General features: G+C 37.8%; 1 protein-coding gene across 1 annotated transcript in view; it reads left to right on the top strand.

The window, feature by feature from the left end:
• The window catches only part of DMD (dystrophin), a 2,107,962-nt gene that overhangs the window by 1,452,294 nt on the left and 640,304 nt on the right, over window positions 1-15,364 (top strand). Inside the window, exon 52 of the mRNA XM_029240038.1 lies at window positions 13,404-13,521. Coding sequence (XP_029095871.1) covers window positions 13,404-13,521 — 118 coding nt within the window. The remainder of the gene's footprint in view (window positions 1-13,403; window positions 13,522-15,364) is intronic.

Below are 15,364 nucleotides of genomic sequence, written 5' to 3'. Positions count from 1 at the left end.
CTCTCTCTCTCTCTCTCTCTCTCTCTCTCTCTCTCTCTCTCTCTCTCTCTCTCTCACACACACACACACACACACACACACACACATACACATTTTACACTTGCTTATAAAACTCAGAGAGGTTTGCAAACCATTAAGAGAGCATTCCTTAGCACAAGCACATTATTTTTCACTATCCATGTGTCGTCTTCACTTCGTAACACTCAAAACATAGTGAAGTCAGAAGGTTGAAACCTGGTGGATTACATATATTCTACATAACACATTTCCCAATTACTGTTCCTATAAAGAAACCTGGACTAGCCATATTTGACTAATTTGTACCTAAGGTATTTGAATTCTTAGAAATATATTTATAGTTTTGATCGCCCCAAGACTGATTGATATAAATGTAATTATCCTTATTTTACAGACAAATAAACTGAGCCTGATTCTCTCCCTATATATGCAACATGAATTGAACAGCTGTGCCAATTATTTTGATAATTCAAATCTTAATGTCTACCATTTGAAGATGGGAAAAATCATTTGGGTGCTTGAACGATGCCAGTCGACTGTGTACCTGAATTTAATCACCTCTAGATAATTGCTCGTTTCTCCACTTCACTTGCCATGTGCAGGCACTATCACAGGACACCAACACCTCTTGCTTTGCCTCAGTTTATTGGTGGCTGCAGTTGGCAACAAAAACTAAGATTCTTGTATCAGTACTTAAATAAGTGGCATCTCTAAAATGTTTTGAAGACATGAAGAGGCTGAATAATTTTTAGCACAACCTTTTGTTTGCTTTGACTTTTTATTTTTGAGGGGATTAGTACAGTACTTGTTAAAGAACAGTCAGGCTCCTTTCCTAGAGACGAGAGTCTTGTCTGAAGACTCATTTCCCAAAGAAAGTATCATATGTCTAATGCAGTAATAGACTAAAAAAAGGATACTGAAAGGTTAGGTTCACAAAATGTGACATCATAATATTATATTGATAATTCTTCTTACCACTGATAGTAATCTTTGAAGTTATATTTCTGGAGAAATCCCAATTCTCATATTCTGAGAGTCTCTGTTTATTCTTTGGAGCAAGAATTTAAAATTTTAACAGCATATTCTGAATGTTTACTTGTTTCTAAACTGAAACTACAGTCCCTCTCTACCCCCATCCTATTTAATGTAATATTACAAATGAGATAGAAAATCTGCTTAATAATTCTCTGGGATAGTTCTTTACAAGAGCAGAGTTGAATTTATTTATATGCAATGGAGTTATTTTCTCCTGGAATAAAAGGATGCCTGAAGCTAAATTGGAAATGTTTTGCATGTTTTCATAACAGGAAATTTAGTCAAAGAGGAGATAGATGAGATTTTTCTTAGATTGCTGTGATTGAGTTTTTCAGTCTTCTCTTCAAAAGGACTTTGGATGCAGTGGTACAAGATTAATATTTCTAAAATGCCACTTTTATTTTGGCACTCCTCTGTTCTAAGACCTCCAAAGATTCCCCATTGCCTTCAACATAATGTCCTTACTCATTCATCTGGTATTCAGAGCCCCAGCCTCCCTTCCCAACTTGATCACAGTCATCATAATTCTCTACTCACTACAGAGTTGCTCTCCCCACTTTGGCCCAATCACCCTAGTGTATTCAGGCCTCCATACATTGGCTTGAGCTCAGTCCTTGTCCTGGAATCCCCCTCTCTCTTATCACTAGGTCGTTACCTATCGATCCTGTTCATCCTCCAAGTTATAGGCCAGGTTCCTATAACTCCAGGTCCTCTGTGGCATTTTCCCTGAGCGTGCTCATCTTAAAATACCATTCTTCAGAATCTTATTAGCTTAGAGTCTGCAGTCTGTGCACTATTGCGTTTGTCATTTACATAGTATCTTCTATTATTGGCTAACTGCATGTGTGAGCACGCATGCATAGGCCTGAAGGGCATCTCCCTAATTGCATTGCAAGTTCATTGAATTCACTGGGGATGCTCTTTTATGCCATCCTCTGTCACCCACAAGATACATGCCCTACTGTGATGTATTGTGCATAGAATACTGTCAATAAATATTTCCTGCCCGTTTGATTGACCGGTGCTCAATTATCTGTCAGCTCTGGCCTCCTTTATCTGGGGTTTATACAGGCTTTGGACGCAAAATCAGGAAGCTCTGTACAAGGCAAAATATTAGAAATAATGCCGTCAGTTAGTTACATTTCACTATTCATGTTATGTAATTTATCCTCCATTTTATTAATTTGGTTCACTTATAATTCAATTTGCTGTATAGGGTACTCTGATTAGATAAAAGAAAATTTATCCTGACCAGTTGAAGTCAAAATGATTCAAAAATGGTGTTTTTCAAGCTAGAACAAGAAATGAATAATGAAAAGTTTGAGCAGGAATAATTCCAAAATATGTATATTGTAAAATGATTTCGGTTTTCCGTTTCTTCTAAAATATATGTAGGGGTAAAAAAGAAATTATATCACTTATTTTATTGGGTCAAAATATCAGAAGGCCACAAATGTGATACATGTGACAAAAACTTGTCTTAAAAGCGCCCCGATTATCCTCTGTCGATATGCTAAATTTACAGAACAATAGGGTTTCAAGACATGTGAACAATGGAGAATAACCAATAGACCTAATGTTGAATGGCTAAAAAATGTCAGCACCCTTTCTGTCAGCTTAGAACTGTATTTGCAAATCATTATCAACGAATTGTAGCCTGAAATTCTTCTTGACTTTCAGATTGTATTTCAAGATCCCCAATTTAGACCACATTTACTTACTGGCTTGTATAACTGAAAGGAGTTTTCATTTTTTTGCATGTTAAGGGTTTTATGAGATGACAAGTAAATCAATCCTTTAAGTTTTCTGTGACAGAATAAGTTGAAATGATCATCATAATCTCTTTTTCAACAAAAGAAAAGAATTTATTTTAAAAAATAGCATACTAATAGCAGATTAGTTTGTATTAGACCATTATAAGAAAGGCCTCAAATTTGGGAGGCTGAGGCACATTTCTTAGGTATCTATCACTTTTTCTGTTTTTAAAGTTGGCCAAATGGTCAGTAATATTTATAATACTGATAAACACTGCTCAAAACAAGGATGTGTGTTCTAGTAATTCCCACACCCTTCCACTGTGGAATTTATCTTGTAATTTTCTTTCTTGTATCACTGTTTCCCCTTATTGTGTCCTGTCAGTTGGTCAGTCAACACTTTTATTTATGGTTTTCTGCTGACTGTATTCCCAGGAGAGGACTAAGAACCGAGGAAGGTATTCCAGCCAGAAAGAATAAGGTGTCCAAAGGATTACAAAAATCTTGGCTCCCATAGCTTCAGTTTTTCTAGTCTTCATTGTTTCCCATTTCCTCATGATAAAATCCAAACTGATTTTTAAAAAGCCAACCGTAAATGACTTCCACTATACCTATCTAAGCCTATCTCCCATTATTTCCAAGGAATCCTAGACACCAGCCAGCCCAGCTGAGGCTTTGTTTCATTTCCACGCCTTTGCTCCTGCTTTCTATTCCCGAATAATGCCCCCCACTCCATGACCTAGCCAAATCTTCCAAGGTTCAAGTGCAGCACCATCTCTGCTACGAAGTCTTTCCTGAGAATTCTCATATATGTTTACTCCCCTCACTGATTCCTTTTAGTGGTTGTTTTTATCTTTACCATTCACTTTGGTACTTTTGCTTCACAGTTTCTCAGATCCACTTTCTAACTTCCTGTTCTACCCTGGGAGGACGAATAACATGGACAGCAGCAGTGGGCTTGCTGACCCATTAGTTGCATCCTCCTAACGGGAGGCACCAGCAGAGCAGAGGGTGACAGGAGAGTGAGTCAGGGGATGACTAGGTTCCTTTACTGAGAGCCACAGCTCCTATCGAGGTCCTCTCGCTGTAGCTACTTCTCAGATTCTTTAAAGGTACCCTGTAGTTTGCCTTTCAGGCCTTGAGGAGGAAAGGCTTCCCATCCCATTTTTTAAAAAAAATTTTATTGGACTATAGTTGATTTACAAAGTGTGTTAGTTTCAGGTGTACAGCAAAGTGAATCAGTTATACATATACATATATCCACTCTTTTTTTAGATTCTTTTCCCATATAGGCCATTACAGAGTATTGAGTAGAGTTCCCTGTGCTATATAGTAGGTCCTTATTAGTTATGCGTTTTATATAGAGTAGTGTATATGAGCCATTTGCTTATTGCAGGAACCCTGACTGATTCAGTAGTTAATCAGCTGAATAGGTAATTTCCCCTTGAATGATCCCGTTTCAATGCTCTTGTCCCATTTAATCACACCTGTATAATAATTATATCATACTATATGATAGCTATACTATAGCATAGGTACTTTGTAACTATATCCTAATATCATAGCTTTTAAGTGTGTGACCCCTGGGGCCAAATTGCTTGTATTCGAAGTTCTACCACTTATTAACCTGTGATCCTGGACAAATTGCTTCCTTTACTTTCATTTTCCTTATGTGTAAACTAGGGATAATAAAAGAAGCAAATAGTACCTACCTCTTAGAGTATGATGAAGATGAAATTAATTAAATTTGTCTTTAGAACTTTGTTCTTATTATGCATACAAGAAATGTTCCAAGCATTTTATAAATATTAACCCGAGTAATTCTCATAACTTAAGAGGTAGGCACTCTTATTATTTTCATTTTAGTGGTAGAAATAAGAGAGTAGTTAAGTAACTTGCTGAAAATAAGAAACCAAGTAGATGGCAGCCAGGATTCAAACCCAGGCAGCCTTACTCCAGAATCCATTCCCGTAACCACTAATCTGTGGTAGATTCTCCTGGTGCACCGTAAGTGCTCAATAGCAAGTATTGTTGTTGTTAATATTATTTCCCACTGTATTAGTTCTTTATGAGTCTTTAGTTTTTGCTAGATTATGAGTTCCTTGAGAAAAGAGGCCAAGTTTTATCTTTCTATGTGTATTAGCCGAGTGCTTGGCATTTGCAGGTTAGTAACTGTGGGATTAGCTGTTTCCCAGGTGTATTTCCCAAGGCCACCCTAGCCTTAGGTAAAACTAATACTTAGCTAAAACGTGAAATGGAATTTGAGATCCCAGTGGCCATTATTGTTGCCGGAACCACAGGTTCCCCTTTTGGTCCCAGATTATTTTCTCAGATGATTCACCACTTTTGGGATAGGTCAAGTCCCCTGTCTCACTTCTCCTACAATCACAGTGACTTTGCTTCCCCAATAACCATTGGTAGTAAAAGGGCCCCATCTCAGAGGACTGCCAAGTGTCCTGTTCTGCTTTTCCTGACCAAAAGATATTTTTTTTCTCAAATATGTATTTTTTAGCCTCATGATTGCTCCTTACAGAAATTTAGAACAAATTCTCAGGAACTAAGCAAGAGGCATTTGATTGACATAATTTGCATTTAAGTGTGTTCTTGGCCATCACTTCAGGCAAGATACACAACTATTATTCTCTGCTCACTTCAGGGTTAAGGTCAGGATTGGCTACATAATTTGTGAGCCCCAATGAGAAATGAAAATGCAGGGCCCCTTGTTAAAAAATAATAAAGAATTTCAGGAGAGCAACAGCAGTGGAAACCAAGTAAGGGGCCCTTCTATTTGCAGAGCCCAGTGCAGCTACTTTTAAGTTGCATGCCTGTGAAGCTGGCCCTGCTTGAGGTCTCTGCCTACCCAGGGCAATTCTGACTCAGAAAGACTTTACTTTTTTTTTGTCTTAGCTTTGCTATCTTCCGTAGTCAGAAAACGTGCCTCAAAGTTCCTTTTGTCATGTCTTTGAGGATTCCTGGTGTCTTGCTTTGATATCCCAGTGTTCTTGAGCTACAGGCGTAGAACGGAACCATCCCCATCACCATGTAACACACATAAATAATCTTGTTTTCCTTCAGTTAACGTCTAGGCTCGTTGAAAATAATGGTCATGCCCTTTAAAAAAAAAAGTAGCAGTGGTTTTTAATACAGCTAATTTAAAAATACTAATTGACTTGAATCTTAAGAGTTATATTAATAATGTCCAGAAATTGTGAACTATACATCCAGGTGGTAATATCATGGAGTCACCATATTATGTGGATCTGAAGAACTGATGAGAGGTTTAGGGATTAGAAGGGCTAAAGTGGGTGTGTTAGTTGGGGCCTAAGTTTAAATGTCCTAAGAGAGGATTAAACAGCAAATTATTTTATTAGAGAAAATATCAGTGTGAAAGGAAATAGACAGGAAGCCAGGGAAGGTGGGACAGCCATTAGACCAAAATGCAAGTCTGACACGAAATGAAGGAGAAAGGGAGAGAAAATTGGGTAGAAGTACCCCAGTGTACAGTCTGAGGAAGGTTCAGCAAAGCTGTCGGGGAGACATGGAGCTGCAGTCAGCCAGAGGAGCCCCAGCTCTCCCAAGAAAGACTCTGCTTTAGTATCTCCATCACATTCAGTCATTGGTGGGGAGCAGTCTGTGGGAGGCTTGGCTTCTTCTCTCCAATGTAGTGATGGATTTCCAAATGCAGCAGCTAAAGTCCTCAGTCATTTAGATCTCAGTCATAAAAGGCTTGCACTTTCTCGGGGCCACCACAGTGGGAATTAGCAGCAATGGCACTTAAAGACATGAAAGCCTAAAACTACTAGAAGAAAACAGGAAGAAAGCTTCTTGACATTAGCCTAGGCAATTCTTTTTTGGATATGACACCAAAATCACAGGCAACAAAAGCAAAAATAGACTAGTGGGATTGCATCAAACTAAAAATGCTTATGCACAGCAAAGGAAAAAATCAACAGAATGAGAAGGCAACCTATGGAATGAGAGGAAGTATTTGCAAACCATGTATCTGATAAGGGTTTAAGATCCCAAATGTATAAGGAAACTCATACAACTCAAGAGTAAAATAATAATAATCAGATTTAAAATTGGGCAGAGGACCTGAATAAACATTTTTTCCAAAGAAGACATCCAAATGGCCAACAGGTCTATGAGAAGGTGCTCAACATCACTCATCATCAGGGAAATGCAAATCTACCAGGTGTGAGGTAATGAAAATTACCTCACACCTGTTAGAATGGCTATTATCAAAAAGACAAGAGATTACAACTGTTGGTGAGGGTATGGAGAAAAGGGAACCCTCGTACACTGTTGGTAACGAGGTTCCTCAGAAGATTAAAAATAGAAATACCATATGATCCAGCAGTCTCACTTCTGGGTTTATATCTAAAGGAAATGGAGTCGGGATCCCAAAGAGATATCTGCACTCCCATATTCACTGCAGCATTATTCACAGTAGCCAAGATATGTAAACAACTTAAATGTCCATCAGTGGATGAATGGATAAAGAAATTGTGGTATAGGTATATATACATTGGATATTATTAAGCCTTAAGAAGGGGGAAATCCTGCCATTTTTGACAACATGGATGAACTTGGAAGACATTATACTAAGTGAAATAAGCCAGACACAGAAAGACAAATACTGTAAAATCTTATTTATATGTGGAATCTAAAAACAGTTGAACTCTGAGAAACAGAGTAGAATGATGGTTGTCAAGAGCTGTGGGATAAGGGAAATGGGATGATGGTGGTCATAGGCTACAAACTTCCACTTATAAGATGAATAAGTTCTAGATGTCTAATGTAAAGCATGGTAACTATAGTTACTAAGAGTGTACACTTGAAATTTGCTAAGAGCGTAGATCTTAAGTGTCCTCATCTCACACACACACACACACACACACACACACACACACACACAGGGTAACTGTGAGATGATGGATATGTTAACTGGTTTGATTGTGGTGATCATTTCACAATGTATACATATATCAAAACAAGTTGTATACTTTTATATACAATTTCTATTTGTCAAATCTACCCAAATAAAGCTGAAAAAAACTTTAAAAAATGGAGGTTAGGCACACAAGAAAATTGTGTAGTTTAGATAAAGAAGACCTGAGAACCAGCTCCACTTCTTTCAGAAGACTCTCCTTGACACCCTAAATTTGGTTAGATATCTCTGCTGTATGCTTTGATAACTCCCTGTGCTACCCCTATTGTAATACTCACCTCAGTTTATTATAATTGCTTATTTACTGCCTCTCCTCACTACTAGTTCATTTTTCACTTGAGAATAACAATTTTTCCTCCTTCTCTGCTGTATCTCCTATGACTAGCTCAATGACTGACATAACATAAATATATAAAAGTATTTGCTGAAACCCAAATTGGGGTACATTCTACAAAATACCTGGCTTGTATTCTTCAAAATAATCAGCGATATGAAGTTCAAAGAAAGGCAAAGAACTATTTCAGATTAAAGGTGACTAAAGAGATAGGACAACTCAATGCAATGCATGAGGCTGGACCAGTAAATGAAAGGCAATTAAAGGAGTACTTTTTATACTATGAATAAAGAATGTAGATTAGATTATCGTACTAAAGCCATGTTAAATTTCCTGAACTAGAAATTGAGCTGAGGTTGTGTAAGAGAGTGCATTTGTTTCCAGAAAATAAACACTGAAATATCTAGGAGTAAAGGGCATGCTATCTGCAGATTATTCGCAAATGGTTCAGAAGAGAATATATATAATATTACATATACAGATATTATGTGTATATGTAATGATAAATGAGAAAATGTGGCAAACTATTAACAATTGGTGAATCTGGGTGAAGGGTATGTGTGAGTTCTTTGACCATTCTTACAAACTTTCTGTAACTTCTAGATTATATAAAAGTAAAATGCTTTTTTAAAAAGTATTTCTTGAGTGAATGAAGGACAAAAGGATAACCACAGTTAGAAGGCGCTTGTGAAGAAGTTGCCAACCGAGATGCTGGTAGAACATTCAGAGAAGTAGAAAAGTTATGCCTAGCAGGAAAATATCCAGGCCAGTTTAAAATGTAAATGAGAAGTGAGGAAGTGGAGGACAAGAAAGACAACTTTGGGTTTAGCCAGTCTATTTGGAGAGGCAGCCGAATGCAAGAATAGAAGCCAGAATTAAGGCCCTCCAGGAGGCAGTTGAAAGCTAGACAGATAATTAGCATCAGCACGGGTAAATCTCTTTCAGTTACTAGAAAGGCTACAATTTAGGACCTACCTGACTTAAATGCTTATTTTCTTCCATACATAAAGTAGTTCTGTAAACTGTCTCACCTTGTCAGTCTTTAATGTTAATTTTTTAAATTGTAAATAAAAGACTGTAAGGTCTCCATTTTTACATTACATGTAAGTTGAATTCATGCTTATTTCCTGAAAATGGCAACAAGTGAAAATCACCATGGGCCTTTGTTCTAAAGTTAACTATGTGAAGATTGTTGATTTTTGTAGAAAAATACTAAAAATATAACAAGTTTCTGGTTAAGGTCTAAGACATATAGATACTAAGTATTCAACTACACATATAGAGTTTTCTATTTGAGTATTATTTAGGTAGTATTTCATTTTAACAAATAGCATTACGAAGTGTAATTCTTTCTAAGAGCCTAAAATAACCTACTTCTAGTACGCATGGCTCCATCCTTTAACTCTCTTTTTCGCAGAATTGCTATTCATAACCATTTCTGTCAACCCTGGGGAGACTTGGTAGGATTAACGACTTTTGATTCACTTTGTATTTGAAGATTTTTTTTTCCTCCATCTTTGCTCAGCTAGTGGAATCCATGATGAATTCTCATCTCCAAGGGGTAAGCTGTTTTTAGTAGAGCCCAGTAGCTGGCTTATGACTCCTTAGAAATAGCACTGATTCCTTTCTTCCCTTATGTTTGTTTCTTCCAGAATGATAGATCCCTGTAGACGTGCTCAATTATCATGCTTAGTTACTGTTAAGCATGTAATAGTTCTAGTTTTGTTCACTTAAGTTAGAAGTATCTGAGCTCATATCAGAAAAATAAGCATAATTAGCATTCTACTTGTTTAGTATGACAAATATAGACCACTAAACCTAGAATAAAGAAACTGAACAATAGAAGACAACTGGAGGTCATATGAGGCTGAAGATTAGAGTAGAAACAGTGTTTCTGAGAGAGTAGCATCTGGTATGAGCACCAGATTGGGGGCAGAGAACAGAATTTTGTAGATGGATATTTGGGAAGTGGGTAGTTTGAGTAATAATTAGATATAAGGTGTTCTCTCATCTGTGGGTGGCTCAGTGGAATAGAGATGAAGGTCATTGTATTTGAGAAGTTATGGGATTATAAAATTAAAGAAATTGTAATAGCAAATAAATAGAGTACACTCAAAAGAAAACCAAATGAAAAGAAAAAATAATTGTTCCTCTCATTGCGTGCATGTGTCCTGTTTTTTAGCAAGAAGGTATTTCAGTCACTGTTTGTATAATATCTTAAAAAGATATTAAATGAATGCCATATTCAGATCCTTCCCTTTATTTCTGGAAGGAAAATGGAGGAAGAAAATTCCCATTCTGGTCTACTGAGAAACCACTATTTAATTAGCATATTAGCATCTCATAAATTCCACATATATACATACACACATAATAATTATTATTGTACATTTCCTTTTTTGCAATGGACGTTTGTATGTGTTGACCAAAAAGTGGGATAAAGTTACAGTTTTGTTTGAAATCTTAGAAAGGCATAGTTTTATTGCAGTTGTGAATCTCCTTAGATTTTTAAGGAGGCTGCTTCCAAGGATGTCATTAATAATCTTCTCAGGTGCTGATAAAGCATGTGTCTGTCAGCAGAATTAGAGAATTGCCCAACTAGAGAACAGGTCTCACAGTACCCTGAGACCTATTTTGTTCGTTAGAGAGGTAAATGGCTGGTTTTAAGTCTAAATTGACATGCTTGCTCATTTCAGCAGTAAAAGCTGTTCATTGTGGCCAGGTTTAATTTAGAGCCTGGTTAAGGTTCAGGTTAAAGTTGATCAAGTTACTTCTACAACATACTTCTTAAACGAACTTTATAATCCTAAAAGAATGGGAAAAGTATAGCCATCACTGGGTTATGTACCCAGAATTTAGAAGCAAAGAATGGCCTGGTTGTTTGAGGGTGGATTAATATTAAATCAAAGAAAAAATGATGAGAAAGATAATCTTTGCTATGTAAAAATTTCCAAGTATCAAAAAACACAAAATTTTACTTAAATTGCATAAAACAAACTTAATGTATTCATTCACTGCTATATCCATAACACCTAAAACAGTGCCTACACTTGATATTTATAAAATGAAAAAGGTGAGTGAGTAAATGAATGAATTTGTGTACTTGGCTAGCTATGTGTATACAGAGGGGAAGACTTGACCTTATGGTTTCTGGGTAAGTCTGTTTTTTAAAAATCTATTATTGAATGTATTAAACATTTAAGAGTCAGGAATTCCAAAGTACCTTCTGAGCTCGCCGTGTCACAGGTGACCAGAGTGTAACATTCTAATCCTGGAAGACATCTGATTTCGTAAAATCTGTCTGCTACTATATGGCTCCTACTTTAGAATTTATTCAGCACTCTCCAGCTGACTTACGCCACTCACATCAATAGCTGTCTTTGGCAACTTGTTCCATATTTCAAACACACTTTTGTGTAAAGAAACCATAAAAGTTAGGAACCTGAAAATTGGATTTTTCTTCTGAGCAATCACAGCTTACAAATGTGGAAAATCTGTTAAAAGTTAACCCCTCCAATTTTTCGGTAGAGAGGGGAAAACGCTCAAAATAGATGTGTGATGTTTGGATAAGTTCTTCCCATTATTTTAACACTACTAAAAGCAATTGAGCTCAAATCACGAGGCCTATCTCCCTACCTCTTCACAAAAAAACACTACAGAATGATCAAAATTTGGCCTTTCTAAATACAAAAGTGTTTAGAAAATCAGCACCAGTCAAAGGGCGTAGTAGATAACTGATGTTCATAAACATTACCATCTACCACATTTCACCTCTTCACTTTCATTGGCCTCATGTGGTAGTAGAAAGAGCATAAGATTTAAAACCATAAAGACTTCTGGCTTAGTTATTAGTGTGGTTATTAGGAGACGAAAAATGAGAAAACGTGTAAAACATCTGTCACATACTGGTTTTAAACTAATAACAACCAATAAAATGTATTCGGTTTTAGTACAAGAACAAGGGAGATACCTTACTTTTCCCGAAACTTCTTTGTAAATATCACTGGGATTTGTGCCCTTAGTGTAGAGAGAGTAGATGACAGAGTCAACAGATGGACACTTGAGGGAAGGAGGACGTTGCTACCTATAATTAAATATATATTTTATGGTCAGACCACTCAAGATGGCTGTTCTCTTGCTCTCTGTACATCCCCTGCCCGACCAGTGCCTGTTTCGCCTGTATCTTATCCACACGACCGACCTTCCTGCATGCTTGCCCCAGGCCCCAGCTGGTGATTGTTTTCATCAAAGGGGCGGTGAGGGGCGTGCCCCTCTGCTGGTTTCCCTGGTAACTAATGAGCCCACCTGATGTCAATTCCCCTCTAACTGGCCCACTCCCACTGGGAGTGAAGACTGCCGCCATGTCCTGCCTGCCCTCTGCTACGCACGCTGGGGTGTTGCCTCCAAGACCTTCCTTCAGACAGGTCAGCTCCCCCATCCATTAAACCACTGATGTCTCTGTTGCTGACTCCAGGCTCCTCCTTCAGTCTTGAAGCTGGGCAAGCGCAGGCTTTGTAGGCCTGCCGGGTGCAGCCCAACATATATATATTTGTTGGCTTCATTGTCTTTGGTTCTTTTATTATAGCAGTATTAAAGTCAGCTGTAGTACAGAATACAAATATTAACTTCTAGCCTGATGCTTTCCAAACTTGCCTGATCGTAAAAATTAAGCAGAGAATTTGTTAAAAATGCAGATTTCCAGCCCTCCTCCTGCCATCTAATTCATTCACTCAGAAGTGAGGCAAAGGAATCAGGTGATTCTTACTGGAGTCGATTTTGGGGAAAGACTAACTTAGCTCATCTACATCACCTCATTTTATAGGTGAGGAGTTTCAGGTACGAAGAAGTTAAGTAAGTTATAGCTCTTAAATCACTTCTCTGCTTTTTCTGTTTCTAAAATATACACCTTAATTTTGACACCGCACAGAATGAGATTACAAGTATAAATAGCTGTCTTCTCTTAAATACATTGTCATAATTCAAAATTACTTTTTTTTTTACTCATGGCACTCATATGTTGGTTTAAGTAAACCCAGGTACTCTGAAATGACTCCGTCTAATCTCTTAAATAGTAAAGCAAATCCATAATCAAGATTTTCACTTGAAATAGTTTTGGTATCTAAAAATGAAGCACACTTCTTGTTAAATTGTTCTCTGTAAAGCCTTATACATTAGAGATTTATATCTAGTAACATCTTTTTTTATTTCTAAAAGTGCTTTGGTTGGTTTGAAAATTACACTTTTCTTTGTATTCCATTAAAGGAATGCACAGTGCTGGAGAACCTCAATATTGTTATATCTGTTCCTTCAGGCAACACTGCAGGATTTGGAACAGAGGCGCCCCCAGTTGGAAGAACTCATTACTGCTGCCCAGAATTTGAAAAACAAGACCAGCAATCAAGAGGCTAGGACAGTCATTACTGATCGAAGTAAGTCTTTTCGCAACGGGCACGTGAAACTTAAGGAAACATGTACGAAAAGTTTCTATAATGACTTAAGTTCATAAACCTCCATCACCTTTATAAAAATAGTCTCAACAGTTGTATATTACTATTGTAGGGGTAAGACGGGAATAAAGACACAGACCTACTAGAGAATGGGCTTGAGGATATGGGGAGCCAAGCTGTGACAAAGCGAGAGAGTGGCATGGACATATATACACTACCAAACGTAAAATAGATAGCTGGTGGGAAGCAGCCGCAGAGCACAGGGAGATCAGCTCGGTGCTTTGTGACCACCTAGGGGGTGGGATAGGGAGGGTGGGAGGGAGGGAGATGCAGGAGGGAAGAGATATGGGGACATATATGTGTGTATAACTGATTCACTTTGTTATAAAGCAGAAACTAACACACCATTGTAAAGCAATTATACTCCAATAAAGATGTTTAAAAAAATCTCCAATATTTTGCAGTAATTAAAAAGCTCAAATTACGAAAAAAAAAAACTATTGTAACTAAGTTTTCAGTCCATAATGTTATCTTTCAATAACTGAATGTAATTCTCTGGAATAGAGAAAATATAATTTTCATCAATCCAGACTTATGTAGTCGCAAAGCATGGCGGGGGCTGCTGTGGTAAGCATGGCTGTGGCAGAACATTTGCTCCTCACTTGTCATTTATCTGGGCTGGCATCCATGGAGATGCCATTCTCTTTGCTCATATCCTTGGTTGTTGGTTCAAGCAGGGAGTTGCTTCCTGGACCATCTTTGTTTCCTGTCTGCAGTGGCACTTCCAGATCTAGACGTCTCTCTGCTGCTTGGATGCCCTCATTGTGTAATATCAGAGATCGCTGTACCATTCCTCATGCCATACTGGGGTGGGTGGGAACTTTGAGAGGCTGTTTAAGGCCCATGTGCCTAGACATTGCACCTACTCTTCTTTATACGGGATGATTCAGAGTGATTGTGCATGAGGTCAGGAAGAGGGATAGAGGGAAGGGTGAGGGATAGAGGGAAGGTTAAGGGAAACTGCTTTCCGTCCTGTTTTCCTCAGAGGCTCTCCTCAGAAATAAGGCCCAGGTCACCTCTGCTATCAGATTCTCTTGGATTTCCCTGGGTTTCCTCCCTTCCTTCCACCTCCTTTCCCTCCACGGATACATATCAATATTAAATTTTCTTGCTTCCCCTGCAATGCCCGCTCGTTTCCCCTCCCACATCCAGAGGAATCTTTTCTAGTGCAAGAGTAGGGAAAACCTTCGTTTAATCATCCTTTTTTCCTTCCAAAGCTTTTGTCTTATACCAGGCCTAGGCTTTTGAAACTTAAAAACCAAGAGTCTGTGTCTTCATAATATACATTCTGTTGTGTCAACACTTCCCTAAGGAAGTAGAAGCAGAATGTCTGGCTGCCAGTATGTTGGGGGAGGGGAAAGAGTGACCAGAATCGAAGGTTAATATTTGGAAAATATTATTAGTCATACTTAACATTTATTAGGTACATAGTGATAATAGCTCTTATTTTATTGAGTACCTCCCAGGTATCAGGCAGTACATGTTGTGTGTGGTGTGTGTACTTGTGCGTGTGTGTGTAAACCCTTTACAAAATCCTGTCAGCTAAATTTCATAATCCCCATTTTATAGATGAGGAAACAGTTTCTGAGAATGGTTAAATTGTTCAAGCTTAAAAAATAATCAAAGAACAGAGCTTAGAATTTGCAGATGTCTCTTTCTGGCTTAGAAGTGTGTGTTCCTTTCAGAATGTTTACCACTTCCCACCTTGCTTTGATGTTTTTGTTAATGACCTGAATCACCAGGACTGCTAGGACTAAAGACAGTT

Source organism: Monodon monoceros, unplaced genomic scaffold, assembly GCF_005190385.1.
Source record: "Monodon monoceros isolate NGI ecotype Baffin Bay Population unplaced genomic scaffold, NGI_Narwhal_1 Super_Scaffold_22, whole genome shotgun sequence".
In the NCBI taxonomy this organism is placed as follows: domain Eukaryota; kingdom Metazoa; phylum Chordata; class Mammalia; order Artiodactyla; family Monodontidae; genus Monodon; species Monodon monoceros.
The sequence above is the reverse complement of the archived record's forward strand: the minus strand, read 5'-3'. Positions and strand labels throughout refer to the sequence as shown.